The sequence below is a fragment of the Pelophylax lessonae genome (assembly GCF_965119305.1).
Source record: "Pelophylax lessonae genome assembly, chromosome: 1".
NCBI classification, from domain to species: Eukaryota; Metazoa; Chordata; class Amphibia; order Anura; family Ranidae; genus Pelophylax; species Pelophylax lessonae.
In genome coordinates this window covers 370,252,030-370,269,059 of record NC_138768.1, presented here as the reverse complement: position 1 = coordinate 370,269,059, position 17,030 = coordinate 370,252,030, and the positions used below count along the sequence as shown (strand labels likewise).

At 39.0% G+C, this 17,030-nt stretch overlaps 1 protein-coding gene across 3 annotated transcripts in view; it reads right to left on the bottom strand.

Moving 5' to 3' along the window:
* Nucleotides 1–17,030, bottom strand: part of TRPM3 (transient receptor potential cation channel subfamily M member 3) — a 552,760-nt gene that overhangs the window by 151,588 nt on the left and 384,142 nt on the right. For all 3 annotated transcript variants that reach the window (XR_014225124.1, XM_082252764.1, XM_082252765.1), the window contains exons 13-14: nucleotides 5,814–5,954; nucleotides 1,359–1,388 (exon numbers count right to left, since the gene is read on the bottom strand). Coding sequence is in view for 2 of the 3 variants with exons in the window: in XM_082252764.1 (XP_082108890.1) it covers nucleotides 1,359–1,388; nucleotides 5,814–5,954 (171 nt within the window). In the remaining variant the exon portion in view is untranslated. The remainder of the gene's footprint in view (nucleotides 1–1,358; nucleotides 1,389–5,813; nucleotides 5,955–17,030) is intronic.

Sequence of the window (17,030 nt, the reverse complement as noted above, 5' to 3'; positions counted from 1 at the left end):
AACTGGAGGGCCATAGTTTGAAGACCACTGGTCTATAATGTTTATAAAGCCCCCATCTTAAGGTTGATACTTGCTATTAGACATGTGCAAAACAGAAAAATGTGTTTTATTTAGTTTCGGATATATTCGTTATGTTACTTATTCCGTTTCGTTGATTAGTTTTGTTTTGCTTCGTTTACTCATTTTCTAATGAATTCAAAATTTTCTAAACGATTAGAATTCGGATCGGTCGAAAAATGATTGATCAATTTGAATTCTGTGTGAAGAATAGCTGGTTGTTAAGAAGTGGCTTCCCCGCTGACAGCTGAAATGTAAACAAAAGAATGCAGGTATGGATTTTAAGGGGAATTCCATGCCAAAACTTAAAAAAACAAGTGTGGGGTCGCCCCCCCAAAATCCATACCAGATCCTTACCCAAGCATGCAGCTTGAAAGGCCAGGAAAGGGGGGGGGGGATGAGTGAGCAACCTCCCCCTCCTGAACCATAACAGGCCACATTCCACAATGGCCTCTTCCCCACAACCCTGGCCCTGTGGTTGTGAGGTTGTGGTGGGTGACATATTGGAATCTGGAAGCCCCCTTTAACAAAGGGGCCCTCAGATCCCAGCCCCACCATGTGAATGAGTATGGGGTACGTACCCCTACTCATTCACTGAAACAGTGTTAAACCTAAACTTGTTTTTGACAAGTCCTTTTATAAAAAAATAAATAAATAAATACATAAATGTCCCCTAAAGCAGATCCAATGTCAATCACAATGACCGCTGACTTTAAAAAAACTGTTCCAAGGAAGGCCCCTGCCGCCTGCCCATTCTGCCATCTGACAGTTCTAAAATACCTTATGACATCATCAGGTGACCCCTGCCCCCTTGTGACATCATTGGCCGTGAAGTGCTGGGTTGATGATGTCAAAAAAGGGCGGGGGTCACCCGATAACATTGCCACGCCCCTTAGTGATTTAAAAACTTTCAGATGACTGAGCTGGCAGACGGCGGGAACCTTTTTTTTTTTTGGGTCAGCGGTAGTGGCAGGCATCGTGATTGACGTTGGATCTACTTTATCTACATTACTGTATCTGCACTGGATACATCCGTGTCTCTGAATAAACAGAAATTAGTACTAACTTATATTGGAACCGAAACAAATTGCACATGTCTGCTTGCCATAGAATTGTCCATTCTCTTAATATTTCAAGAAATGAAAGAACTATTAGGTTTGACCAACACAGTTGCATGACAGTATTATTTTTACATGACATCATTTTTTTTTTTATGCAGAAAATATAAGCAAAAATAAGGCAGTGGTTGACATAATATCTTTAATACAGGAAAGTTAAAAGAACTTAGAAACTGTACTCACCTCCATTCCTAATAGCTTTAGTGCTTTTGGCTGTTTAGGAAATAACAATAAAGAAATTACGCAAACACGTCAAATATATGTGGATCTAATCTAACATGATCATAGAAATAGTTTGCCAACATTTTCAACTTATAACATTACCTGCCCCATCGTTCAAATTAATGCAACCTGGCAGTTAGGCATGACAATGCATTTATATTTCAACGCAACCTGGCAGTTAGGCATGACAATGCATTTATATTTCAATGCAACCTGGCAGTTAGGCATGACAATGCATTTATATTTCAATGCAACCTGGCAGTTACGCATGACAATGCATTACATATCTTTTAAAACACTTTGCCCATACCCTCACCTTGCCCCACCACCTTGCTCTGCAATTTTCCTTTCTGGATAGCTCTTAAAACCTATGTCCGTTTAAAGAAATTAGTCTGCAAGACGCATTGCAGAGCTAATAAAGATTTGACTGTCACATCAGCGCATTCAGAACTTTCTATAAATTTAGGACCCATTCACACAACCCAAACAGCAGCTGCACACTGAACTCTAGCTGTTTAATATGCAGCAGCAGTCCTTTCTGGATGCAGTGTGCTGGCAGTAGGGGGCGATGTGATGCACGTTTTAGCACAGCGCAGTGATGTTTATAATCGGGATCTTGCTGACAGAAAGATCCTGAGTAAGACTTCATTCACATGGCTGTAAAAAGACACATTTACAAATGTTTTTTATTTATATCTGTTAACGATTGTTTTCAATGAAGACATCGTTACAGATGCATAAACCTATCCTGCATTCAGATCTATAACACAAAATCCAAAAATCTGCATCTGAGGACATTGGTATACACGTATGTGAGATGCAGGTGTCGAAAAAAACAGGACAGTTTTATACACCTATTTACTGATCATTATCAGAACATCTGGGGTAGAAAAAGGCAAAATAAGATCATTAAAAATTTTGCGCCCATGTAAATGTAATCTAAAATGTTTCTTAAAGAGGAACTACAGTCTGCTCACATTGTTTGTAATTAAAACATCTTTGCTATTCTGAAGCTTCCCTCCAACTACTTTGCATATTATTTTCTATATATTCTCTACTTGCCAAACATGCTGCAGAAATCTCCCTCCACTGCAGCCATTTTAACTGTGGGCAGCTGAAGCTGCTGCCTGTTCACTTCCTGGATATACACAGACACACACTGCAGCTGTCCTTGGATTTCCTATGACTCATCCCTCCTCCCTTGCTGACAAACTCTTACGAGAGTGAGAGAGAGAGAGCTGTGCATGATGTTATTAGCCTAGATCCTAGGCTAATGACTAGACAGGAAAGAGGAAATGGGCTGTATAAGCTATTTACTGTCAAAGTTAAAACAACAAGGGCAGAAGATTTAATGGAAAGATGAAAAAATTGACTGAGAAGCCACTTTAGGACCTTGCATACACACAAGTAAAAGCACAAAGTATGCATTAGTGTATACATGCGTAATAATTTTCTTCATCTTCTAATGGCCAGTGTTGCAATATACGTGCGTATGCACACTGATACATACATATGTGCATAAATTGCTGCACTCAAATGTAACATTTTCAATTTTTATTTTATATCTGTGAACTCAACGCTTTATTACTAATTTTTATACATCTGTGTGTATTGTCCCACAGACAAGAATGCACCTATCACCTATGTTCAGATCAGTAAAAAGAGTGGCGTCCTGTCTGTGTGCAGGAGGCTTATTTGTGAAACGGCCCTTAGACAATTAAAACATGACAGAAATTATTTTACAAAGTTTGCTTCAAGTTTTGTTGTAAAGAAAAAACTTGCTAAAACCTTTCTTTAACATAGGAAAGGGAAAAAAAAAGAAAAAAAAAATTAATCATATTTGAGGAAAAATGCTTTAACTAAAGAGTATGTTATATTGGCAAAAATGAGTAAGATGGCCTAAAGCTTCATAAGAAGTCAAACGTTATAATACAAAATGATTTAATGGGCTCATAAAAAATATAAAAGGTAATCAGTACACGTTAATATGGTATGGGAGCTGGGGATACTGAGTTATTGCTGAAAAAGGTAGCAACAGCTAATGATTTATATTGCCTGCTGATTTCTTCAATCCTTTGCTTCCCAGAGGTAAAACTGTTCTTAAGACTGTGAAATGGATTAATATAGATGTGGTCTATTGCAGATGTGTTTTTCTATATTTTTATTTCATCCAGTGCTAATACTTATTATGTCAGGAAGACTGTAAATCTGTTTAAACAATAGGTAGACTAAAGGCCCGTACACACGATAAGAAAATCGGAAGTAAAATTTCATCCAACGAACGATCTGCCGATTTTCGGATCGTTACTATGGTGCTTTCGACAGCCAATTACGGACTTTCGGATGACAAAAACTGGATGTGCAGGCTATAAAATTTTTATTGTACATGAACACAACGTCCGATTTTCGTTTAATTAGTACAGTTTTCTTCTGAAAAAAATCATCAGAGCAAGACTAGGCATGCTCGAAAGCTAAAGAATACATACAAAACAATTCAACACATGACATCACTTCTGAAGTTGAATTCTGTCGTACGAGAATTTTCGTATGAAAGTAACCTCTTCACTTTCCATATGAGACTAGCATGCAACAAAAAACTGAAGAAAATTTGTCCGATAATCTGATCGTGTGTACTAGGCTTAAGGCTAGCCATTTCTTATACAATTTTCTTGTTCAATTTTTTTTTAGATTTACCAAAACCATATAATATGAGGTCAAATCAAAACACTTTCAATTTGTATGCAGTCAGGCAGGTCCTTGCACTACATAGTTGAAGGTAAATCTAAAGGAAATTGAATTAAAAAATTGTATAGTGTATGACCAGCTTAAATCTTATGCATATTTCATATATATATATATATACGGTATATATATATATATATATATATATATATATATACGGTATATATATATATATATATATATATATATATATATATATATATGGTGTATATATATATATATAGATATATATTAGCATAGTAAAGGTGTTCATCCTTTATCACACATAGATTCAAGTGCTGCTGGTACAGTTTTGGAGTAGGAAAGAAATATAGCATTTTAAGAAGAGTGGTAAAAAACTTTAATTGTCAGTCATTTAAATCTTTTGGAATAATTGAAAATGTAAGCCAATCAAGTCTAAAATCTATTTAAAAACAGCACTAAATGTCTAACAACAGGCAAATTTATCGTTCACTGTCAAGATAAAACAACAAGGTAGGTTTTAGTCCCGGTTCACACTACCGCGACTTGTCAGGCGACTGGTCAGCCTGACAAGTCACGGTCCATTCAGTGCTACGGGAACCGTTCTAATAGGAGCGAACTCAAGTCGCTCCGACTTAGAAAATAGTTCCTGTACTTCATTATGTGAAGTCCGCGCAAGTCGCGCCGAAGTCGCGGTGCACGCGACTTTACAGGTCGCCCCCGAAGTCGGATCGCCATAGTGAGAACCGACACTTAAAGGATTTTGTTTATATACAGTAACTATTCTGTGGAGCATAGTTCTTGAGAATAAGGAGATTTTCATTATAATTGCTCAAAGTATCACAGTAGTGTAAGATACTATTAGTGGGTAGCAGACAGGCTCATATAAAACATTTTGATCCAGAGTGTGCTGACATTTCTGTGACCATAGCAGTTCTACCAGTGCCTTCCTTAACAGAAAATATATATATGTTTTTTTTTTTCTTACCATGGTTCTTTTATCTGATTTTTTATATTAGCATGCAAGCATGTAAGGTGTTCACAAAAATGTCAGTTAGGGGTCCGATCTGCCTGCCGCAATGTCGCAGTCCCGCAAAAAATCGCAGATCGCCGCCATTACTAGTAAAAAAAAACAATAAAGATGACATAAATCTTTCCCGTAGTTAGTAGACGTGATGACTTTTGTGCAAACCAATCAAAATACGCTTATTGCAATTTTTTTTACCAAAAATATGTAGCAGAAAATTGGCCTAAAATTTTAAAAAAGTTTGATCTTTTCTTTTTTTTTTTTTGGAGAATGTCATATAGCAGAATGTGAAAAATATTGTTTTTTTTTCTCAGAATTGTCGCTCTTTTTTTGTTTATAGCGCAAAAAATAAAAATAGCACAGGTGATCAAATACCACCAAAAGAAAGCTCTGTTTGTGGGGAAAAAAGGACATCAATTTTATTTGGGTACAGCATCGCAGGACTGCGCAATTGCCCGTTAAAATAACACAGTGCCGAATCGCAAAATAGGGCCTGGTCATTAAGGGGGCAAATCCTTCCGGTCTTAAAGTGGTTAAAGAACAGGGTATTTTTTACATTATGGAATGGGCCATGCTGGAGGATCTGGGACCAACAGCATGAATGCAATGTATAACATAGCCTTTGTTGAAAGGTAATGCATTTATTTATTACAATTTATATTGATAATATAAAATGATTTACTTACTCGTTTGGGCCCAAATAAATTGTGATACAGAGTTCTAAATCTTTTTCTGGTGTAATTGCAACGATAGGCTCCACCCATGAGGTACTCAATAACAAGACCAATATCGATCAGGCTTATCCTGTAATCTGGAGGTAGGTTTCCCTGTGGGAAAGGCACACACACAACAATGGAGGAACACGCACACAAAACAGGAGGTAACAATGTTTATCAGAATACATATAAATAATCATTAAAGTAAATGAAATTATTAATGATTTGAAATGTATGGAAACAAATGAAAGATATTAGGCTATGTAATTCACCTTAAAATAGATCCAACCGAAACCTGGATATTCTCGCTTGGAAAGAAGACATAAATGAAATAAGAAGATGCAGCAATCGATGAACATCACAGATGATAGAAAATTTTAATCCGGAACATCTACGCAGATTCCCTTGAAAGGCTAGCATGGCTTCTAGATATCGTTAAAGGTGTGGGAAGGGCTTGATATACCATCAAAGAGGAGAAGAATCAAACTATCAGGAGTTCTTCGACATTGCATGTCTATATATGGTTTTATATGATTTATGGGTTTATTGAGAGTAAAAAAAGATATTTTTTTAATGTAGTGAAATTTAAATTGTTACTAAACCCAAGACCCTGCTTTCAATATATCTGGTCTCCCACAGTACACAGAACATGGAAATGTGATCATTTTAGTGAATACAAACTGCTAAATACCTTTTCTCATCAGCAGTATATAGCAGTCGTATGGCTTCTATGAGTGTCTGGTTAAAGCTTGTAGGAGGAGTTTTCATTCTACTCTGACTGTCCTATGAGGCTGCAGGACCCCTGGCCCTCTGTCTATATAGTGCTGATTGGCCCTCTGCTAAGCACATGTACCCTCCCAAGAAAAAAAAAACTCTAGCAATAAACACCAAACTAAGCATGTTCAGAGGGCCCCCAAGGCTCTGTACAATCAGGAGATAGATTGGGGACTGTGTAATAAGGGGAGGATCAGAGAAGACAGGATCAAACCGATTTTTTACACAGATGATTAACCCCTTAGGATCCACAGTAAGTATAACAAGCATGCTTTACTGCATATACAGATTGATTTTGCTGCTGTGGGTTTAGTAACACTTTAAAAAAGTTTTATTTATAATTACATCGCTCATAAAACACAGTGCTATTTTTGCATAAAATGAGGCATCTGGGTCAGTTATATATTCAACATATAACCCTTTACCACTTTATAAAACTTTTCCTATCTGCAACTTATTTTTAGAATAATGTTTGAATTATTGTAGTGTCACTGAATTAAATAACCAGCTTGTTTTGTTAGAAAAATGAATTGCCAATAAATCATGAGAATACATTTTTACAAAAACTCTATTGTACAGTATATACAGGTGCCTGAGCCTGTGAGATGCAAACCCCAGAGTATTTCCTCCATCCAGAAAGGCCAGGTGCTGTGCACAGCTGCCTAGTGAACAGGATGGCTGTGCGGAGCTGTACTCGGGTTTATGCCAGTGTTAGCATAAACATTTTTTGTACATTGTACAGGCCTATGCAAAAAAAATAGAAAATTTCGCACCTTGCCTTTCCAGATAGGGAAATACACTGGAATTTACATTGCAAGGGCTCAGGCACCCATGTGCAGGTGGCCCATTACTTTCAAAATCATTCATTTGATAACATTATTGTACCCAGTAATGAATGTATTTATATTCATTCTAAAATAATGAGTTCTTGGCATTTTGACATTTATTCTATTTAACTCTTTTCTATATATGTAACTATCACTATTTATTTTTCTTAATAAGGGTCTTCTATAAAGTAAATATATAAGTTCTAAATGCCTTATATGTTAACTGAATTAGTCATAATTTTACTGGACTAGAAACCAATAAATACTTATTTTGTGTAGCAACACACAAAAGTTTTTCACCCAACTATGCATCTACTTTGCTTCCAACTAACTTGTCTTAAAGCAGGTGCAAGGTGCCTCTTAACAGCCATTTTACTAATTCATTGGGTCATTGGGAAGGTCCCCATATTTCTTCATGTGTTGAAACAGGATGTATCAGCTGTCTCACATGTCAACTGGCCTTGGTTAGCAATGAACAACTTACACCTGTACAAGAGACAGTTTTGCTAGGAGCAAAATTAATTTGTTGGCAGAAAGGGAAATCCCTTCATTTTGGTTTGTACAGCCCCAATGTACATACAGTATCTTACAAAAGTGAGGACACCCCTCACATTTTTGTAAATATTTACTTATATCTTTTCATGTGACAACGCTGAAGAAATGACACGTTACAATGTAAAGTAGTGAGTGTACAGCTTGTATAACAGTGCAAATTTGTGGTTCCCTCAAAATAACTCATCACACAGCCATTAATATCTAAACCGATGGCAACAAAAGTGTGTACACCCTTAAGTGAAAATGTCCAAATTGGGCCCAAAGTGTCAATATTTTGTGTGGCCATCATTATTTTCCTGCACTGCCTTAATCCTCTTGGGCATGGAGTTCACCAGAGCTTCACAGGTTGCCACTGGAGCCCTCTTCCACTCCTCCATGACAACATTATGGAGCTGGTGGATGTTAAAGACATTGTGCTCCTCTATCTTGCATTTGAGGATGCCCCACAGATGCTCAATAGGGTTTAGGTCTGGAGACATGCTTGGCCAGTCCATCACCTTTACCCTCAGCTTCTTTAGCAGGGCAGTGGTTGTCTTGGAGGTGTGTTTCGGGTCGTTATCATGTTGGAATACTCCCGTGCAGCCCAGTCTCCGAAGGGAGGGGATCATGCTCTGCTTCAGTATGTCACAGTACATGTTGACATTCATTGTTCCCTCAATGAACTGTAGCTCCCCAGTTCCGGCAGCACTCACACAACCCCAGACGATGACACTGCCACCACCATGATTGACTGTAGGCAAGACACACTTGTCTTTGTACTCCTCAACTGGTTGCCGCCGCAATAGCTTGACACCATCAGAACCAAATAAGTTTATCTTGGTCTCATCAGACCACAGGACATGATTCCAGCAATCCATGTCCTTAGTCTGCTTGTCTTCATCAAAATGTTTTGGGCTTTCTTGTGCATCGTCTTCAGAAGAGGCTTCCTTCTGGGACGACAGCCATGAAGACCATTTGATGTAGTGTGCGGCGTATGGTCTGAGCACTGACAGGCTGACCCCCCCACCCCTTAAACCTCTGCAGCAATTCTGGCAACATTCATACGTCTATTTCCCAAAGACAACCTCTCGATATGACGCTGAGCACGTGCACTCAACTTCTTTGGTTGAACATGGCGAGGCCTGTTCTGAGTGGAACCTGTCCTATTAAACCACTGAATGGTCTTGGCCACCATGCTGCACCTCAGTTTCAGGGTCTTGGCAATCTTCCTATAGCCTAGGCCATCTTTATATAGAGCAACAATTCTTTTTTTCAGATCCTCAGAGAGTTCTTTGCATTGACGTGCCATGTTGAACTTCCAGTGACCAGTATGCCAGTATGAGAGAGTGAGAGTGATAACACCAAATTTAACACACCTGCTCCCCATTCACACCTGAGACCTTGTAACACTAGCGAGTCATATGACACCGGGGAGGAAAAATGGCTAATTGGGCCCAATTTGGACATATTTACACTGTTATACAAGCTGTACACTCACTACTTTATATTGTAGCAAAGTGTCATTTCTTCAGTGTTGTCACATGAAAAGATATATTAAATATCTACAAAAATGTGAGGGGTGTACTCACTTTTGTGAGATACTGTACAAAGTAGGAATAAGCACCAGATCTGTGTTCTACAAACACTCAACTTAAGCTTACCTTTCCACTATGAATCTTCATTCAAGCTCTTCCAACCATTTCCTGTTCAGAAATGACTACTGCCAAACTGCTTAAAAGTCTTTTTTGTCTTTTTTTCACATATAGCACATATATAGTGCACTTGTGCTATATGTTCTGACAACACAATATTAATACCACTTACACAACTGTGAAGGAAGTTCACAGTTCTTATATAGAAAACATCTACACACATAAACTGAAACATACCTGGGCTGAACACAGCATGAGCCATTTTTAACACTTGGAATGGGCAAGGATTAGCAATATTGTTAGATATGCATTACAACATATCTGCAATATATGGACCACCTTTCACGACAGAACACAAAAACTCAAAGATTCATGGAGATTTTGCACACCTAAACTGCAACCCTTGACTTAAATTTCATAAATCAATAACACTATTTTACAGCCTTTAAAAACATCAAGGAATTTAAAGAATAGGTGGCTAGGCCAAATGAAATCTATTGTATGCGACTAAATAGATTCAAATAGGCTGGAAAATATGAGATACTGTGTGCAAAAATACTATTCAGATATTCCTAACATTTGGCTACATGTGCTAAACTGTGTAGTACATATATGGGGTTTCTTTGCCAGACGTATAGGGCAGCTCATTCATTTCAATGGGCTTCCCTATGTGTGATAATGCCTGCAAGGTAGCTCATGCAACTTTTTGAGCATCAAGCTTTGCACGTATTTAATCACGCATTTTACAGAGTTTGATATGTGCTTTTTTTGCGCAAAATGTGGGTGTCTTTTAACAATTAGTTGCACTGCAAACACGACATGTGGTTTTTGTGTATTTTGTAAACGAGCATGAAACCATGCAGCCTTAAGCTTTTACCACCATTCATAACTTATTTCACATTTGTAGTAAAATTTTTGTTTAAAAAAAAAACCCAAGTTGGAATAATCTCTAATGCATCTACTGGTATCCTAAAAAAACAGCAATAGAGCCTTTGTAGATTACTAGGAGCAATTAGTGCTGACAACACAGGTCTGATTTACCAAAACTAAAATACTAATGCACAATCATACGCCAGCCTTACACTATTTACTATGCAGGCACATTACATGGACATAAACGCACAGGGCACAGCATTTATATGGTATACTATAGTGTGCAGTGGCATAGCTAGCATATCTGGCACCTGGGGTTGCCCCCCCCCCCTAAAGAAAAATGGTATGCGGTAATATAGCGGGGCGTCTTGCGCACATGCCAAAACTGTGGGTGTGGTCAGATTGCATCAACAGTGGGAGGGGCTTAAAGGGCTATATGCTTTATTGACTGTGCCACAAGTGAGTATGTAATAGACATGTACAAACCTCAGTACACTCATTTTAACTAAATAAACCTGTTCTATTACATATCTTTTTCTACACACAGCTAACCTTAACAAAGAATGTTCTGTACTTAGGATGCAGTAGTCAGGAGTATGAAATGTAAAACACAGTGAGGGTAACTTATCAAAACTGGTGCAGTCAGAATCTGGCAACCAATCAGCTTCTATCCTCAGCTTGTTCAGTTAAGCTTTGAAAATGAAAGCTATGAGCTGATTGATTGCCATGCACAGCTGCTCCAGATTCTGGCTACTCTAGTTTTGATAAATTCCCCTAAGGGCTAATTCAGACAAGCGCTGAGACACGTCCTCAATGCTGAGCCACTTTCTGCATCCACCTCAGAGCCTATAGAAATTGGTGCACTTATCTGTATGCAGACACTGTGCATTTGGATACACACATCCCATCCTGCCGGCATGTCAAATTTTGACATGTTACTATGTCCATGCAGCTGCTGCATCTGAATTGACTTTGAGGACTGCCTGCACAGGGATGCACAGAACACCTGTGCATCCCTATGTGGTACATAGCCATCATACGGGGGATGGACACATACGTTTTTTGTGAATGAGGCCTAATTTTCATGTGGGTCAGATTGCAGGAAAGAGGAGATGTTGGGTAATTAGTGCACCCAGGCTTTAGGCTCAGGCTCTTCCTCCCTGAAGCTGGCAGGACCTCCCTGAGGTAGAAGGAAAGAAATTTGAAAAATATATTGCCTGCCTTTTCTGCATAGGCAGTTTTTTTTTTAAAGGTGAACAGACCCTTTAAAAGGTGTAATTCCAGTATCCAACCGCAGGTGTCCCCCAGCAGCCAGCATCAGGTACTAATTAATACCTGTGACCTGCAGGGTGCTGAGAGCCTTTCTAGCCTGGCCTCAGGAATCAAAATCACACAATTGAGCTGTTTTACTAAAGGAATTGATAATCTTCACATAAAAAATTGTTAGAATGTTCACTTTGATTATCCAATCATGTGCAGATGGAAAAATTAATTTGCTTTTCACAGTATTGGATAATTAAAGTGATTATGTTCCCAGTATTGGCTAAGTGAAGTTTCTCAACTCGTTTATTGAGGTAGCCTCGTTGTTCTTCCTGTGAACCTGCACACTCTGGAGCTGTTCATTTCTGAACCCGCTACATATCCTGACCTGCCCCCTTTTCTAAAACTGTTAGAGCTCCCTGTATTCGCACCTGATTCCTCTCCACCCAGTTACCCAATTCATCTTTTGTATTTTTTTAAATTAGGTTTAAGTACAATCTCCTCTGTGTATTTTTTACATATCTAGTCACATTAGGAGTGCAGCATACCAGCATTGGGTGTCTTGACACTAGAACTGCACCATATGCCCTGAGCAATACATTACATTGTAAGATCTTGTGAACAGGCCCTCCTAACCCTCTTGAATTGCAATTGTATTGTAATTATACTGTTTCCCAAAAGCCAGGACAAGGAGAAGGAAAAGGGCAAGGACACTCCATCATGGTTGGTAAAAGGCAGCGTTAGAATCTTTGCCAGCCCAAACCAGGAACCCGGATGAGTAACAGAACGTGGACCATGCAGTCCAGGTGAGTGAAAACTTTTCCAGGTCTCTAATGGAGTCTAGTATGGTCGCCCAGCTGTTCCAGGTCTCTAATGGAGTCTAGTTTGGTCGCCCACTCCCCAAGGGAGGGTACAGAAGTCAATTTCCAGTGGTGGGGAATGACTGCTCTGGCTGCATGAGAACATATTTTTTTTTGCTGATTTGAAGGTTATGGGAATCATGCATAAAAGGACTGTCCTGGGAGATGTGTGAACAGAGGTTGCCATAGGTTTACAGTACAAATTGAAAATCAGTGTCCAGAATGCCCATATAGGGAGGCATTTCCACCAGGTGTGGAGCATAGTGCCCTTTGAAATGTGAAACCACCGACAGGTATTAGGGATGTTGTGGTTAAAGTGATGGAGAACCAATGGACACCTGTACCATCTGGTAATTTAACCACTTTTTTAAGTTTTTGTGGCCAATGACAGTTTATGGGTCAAGTTAAAACACTGCCAGTTTGAAGGGGGGGGGGGGAGTCTGTTGTAAATCCTTTTCCCAAGTTTGCGTGTATGAAGGAAGTTCTGGGTGTGCTGCGACCAGGATAAGAGAATATAACTGAGAGACCACGTGTATTGGTGGATCCTTCTGCAGAATCAGAGATTCAAAGTCAGTTGCTTTGGCTAGGATGTCCAGTAGTGAGGGGATAGATCGGAGGTAAGATAGGGCCTGTTGCTTATGCAACCACTGTGAAGAGTGGTGTAGAGACATCATGGAGGAAGCAGCCGTTGTTAGCGACAAATCTGACTGGAGAATCTGGAAGAGTCTTCTGTGTTCTTGTTTGTGCCAGAGGCCAAATCCAGTAGATCAGAGAGGTGGTGGGAAGACTGGTGTCCCTAAACAAATTAATGGGGTATAGGTATTTAGATAAATTAAAGGTGGGTATCATGGGGTGCCACAGAGGAGTATCTGGCAAGTTAGGTCAACCTGAATGGAGGGGCCCTTATAGAGATCAGGTGGGGTCCATGGAAGGGTGCAGAGATTTATAGGATTTATGTAACCTTCCAGTTGAACCCACAATTTGGATGAAGAGTGGTGAAACCAGTCAAGGATTCATGTGAACACTGCTGCTTTGTGGTAAATAAAGGCATCTGGTACTCTTGTCCCGACTCAAGGCTTCGGGAAGGACAATGGCCCAAAAATAATTCTGGCATGAGCTGAATTCCAGACAAACTTAAAAAACATCCAGTGAAGTTTTCGAAAATATGAGGCAGGGAGACAAACAGATCTTTTGAAACCAGAATAGAAAGCAGGGGAGGACATGCATATTAAGGGTATTGATCCTGCCGAGACAAAAAAGTCTCTTAGAGGTGTAAGAAGCCAAGTCCAAGTCCAAGTCCAAGTCTTGTAAAGCAATGGGAGAAAATTAGAACAATTGGGATGCCTAAGTCGTTATCCGGATCCCTAGGTAAAGTATAGAGGAGGTCTTGAAAGAAAAAGTCGTTGAAAAGTTCTGATTTAGTCTATTTAACCTTGAAAATACTAACTTTACTGAATCTCTGAAATTCCAGAAATATGAAGGGATGAAAGGTACGTGGTTGTGTTACAAATTGGAGCAGTTTTGCATTTTGAGGGCCACCGAGACACCCGTAATGTGTGGGTTCTGTCGCAATGTGATCACCAGGTATTTCATTGTGAGAATGTATAAGAGGGGGGATAGAGGGCATCCTCAGCGTGTTCCATTATAGATAGAAATGCAGAAGACAGGGATCCATTCACCCTGAGCCTGGCCAACAGCAACAAGTAAAGGGACATTATCCTCGAAATCATGTGGGGGCCTAAACTGATTTGCTGAAGAGAAAATCGTAACTTCCAAATTACCCGTTCTAATGCCCTGTTCGGAATCAACTGCTAAAAGGCAGACAGGGATATCATGAGTGCGGGTGTAATCTGTCACAAGGAGGGTTTTCAGTGTGTTGTCCCTTGTCTCTCATCCACTTACAAAGCTGACCTGGTCAAGGTGTATTAGTTTGGGCAATAACGGCTGTGATCTATTGGCTAACGCCTTTGAAAAAATGTTTCAACCAACCCCAATTAAGGATATGGGTCAGTAATTTGTGCAAAGGGAGGGGTTATTTTCTGGCTTCCGGTTAAGATGTGCGCCTGTAGAGTTTGTGGGGGGGGGGGGGGAGGCAGAACCATCCGCTAGGGATTTGAATACTGTAGTCAGAAAAGTAGTGAGGAGAGGGGCAAACAGTTTATAAAATTTTGGAGTGAAGCCACCAGGAAGGATGGACTATTTTTTTTTAATGATGCCCTGTATTTACATTGCATTGTGTTTTTAATCCCTTTAATTAAATAAATAAATAAATAAATTAGTGAGAACTATGAGGTTTCTCGTTTCCCTGTTGTTTTATACACGTTAATACAAGATGAGTTGCCGATTTTTATCTGAATAATAAGGGAGGAGATCAGACCATACTATTAACCCCTACATGGGAAATAAGCTGATGTGTTATATTAACCTCATACTACCTTAGAGGTCAAATCAGTAAGATGAGCAGATTGGAGTGTCACTAGAGTAAGATATTTGCACTACAGTACACAGTATGAGATTTGAAGAGAATAGCATTGTTGTATTCATTTGGAATGGGACTTGATCACTTTTGAATTTTGGCTTATATATATATATATATTTTTTTTATGCACACTGTTAGTTGTTTTTATCAAATTTTATTTAATGATAAGTGATATGAATACAAGCACACTTAGCGCTTGATGTGGAGTGTTCTGAAATGTGCACTTTATATTTACAGTGTGAATTATGTAGATATTAAGTGATCATTTGGACAAGGTTTTAAGTGGGTAATGCGGCACTGTTGGGTTATTGATTATCAAGCATAGCATAGAAATTTCTTCCAGCTCTTGTTCATTCCATTTAGTAGGTTAGGGCATTTGTGTGTACAGAATAGCAAAGACTCTTATAGTTATACTGTTAATAAATCAGCCTTAATAGACATGAGTCTGCTGGGTGGTGAATTCTAGTTTTTGTAATAAGGTTTATGAAAATATCATCTGTCTCTAAACTATACTGCAGAGGTACTATTTCCCATGTATATTACAGTATCATTCCATGTTACAAATTACAAATATTTTTGATATTTGCTGTATATTCACATCTTGAAAATAATGCATTCATTGTATTTTCCCTCTGTGGGAAAAGTAACAATCGTGGGATTACAATGGTCTGCTGAAATTAGTGGAAACATTTCATTGTTTTCACAGTCGGCTTTATCCAAGAAAGTTTGAATAGCATTCTCAGATGAATAGTCTCTGCAGTTTATCAGAGCAGATACTTTTTATTTAAAATGACAGTGATAAAGTGAGGAAAATGGACAAATATCATTTTGTTGCTTTTTTTTGCCACAACGTAGTTGTGAATTTTTGGTTCCCTTTCATATTATGAGACCTTTGTAGTTCTTTTCATTAAAGTTGACCTTTTAATTTAAAGTAGACTTGTAGTGACCTAAAGTAGAATTCCAACCTAACACTAAATATGCTTAAAAATATTCCCTGTCCTACTACCTATCCTTGTTAATGTGTGTAAAAAAACCTCTACACCTATTTTTAGTCTGCTTCAGTCCGTCATGTTATCCAGAGCTCTGGCTACCCTGTGTCAATCAGTGGATGCAGGGGAGAGGCAACATCCCAGCTCCCAGAATTCCCATCCATTGTCAAGTGCTTCCTCCTCTCCCCTGCAGCTGCCACTCACTGACACAGCGAATCATATGACCAGACTGGAGTGGTCTGGTCATATGATCAAAAAAATAAATAAATAGGTAAGTATACACATCTTTTTTTTTACATTGGTTAGGCAGGATAGGTAAGGAGGAGAGGGGATAGAACATGTTTAAGCACAGTTATGCCTAGTACACAAAATAAAAAAATTGGCTGAATGCTCCTTTGTTTTTTTTAAGCATGCTATTATACTGTGTACTAATGATTTGAATATCAAACGATCATTCCGAATGCGGTTATTTTTGTCTCATTTTCTTATAGCGTGTACTAGGCATTAGTAATGAAATACCAAAATGCATGTTGTATTTTCCCTCTGTGGGAAAAGTAACAATCGTGGGATTACAATGGTCTGCTGAAATTTGTAGATACATTTCTTTGTTTTCACAGTCAGCTTTATCCAAGAAAGTTTTAATAGAATTCTCAGCAGAATAGTTTATTGGTTTCTGCAGTTTATCAGAGCAAATACTTTATATTTAAAATGAAAGTGGCAAAGTGAGGAAAAATGGATTAGAGCCGGTTCACATAGGCGCGACCCGACTTGCCGGGGCGACCTGTGAAGTCGCGGTGCACAGCTCGCACCGTGACCTCGGAGCGGCATGCACGGACTTCATATCATTGAAGTCAATGCAGGTCGCTCCAGGTCGCCCCAAAGAAGCTCAGGACCCTTTTTCTAAGTTGGAACGACTTGTGTCGCTCCTATTTGAACGGG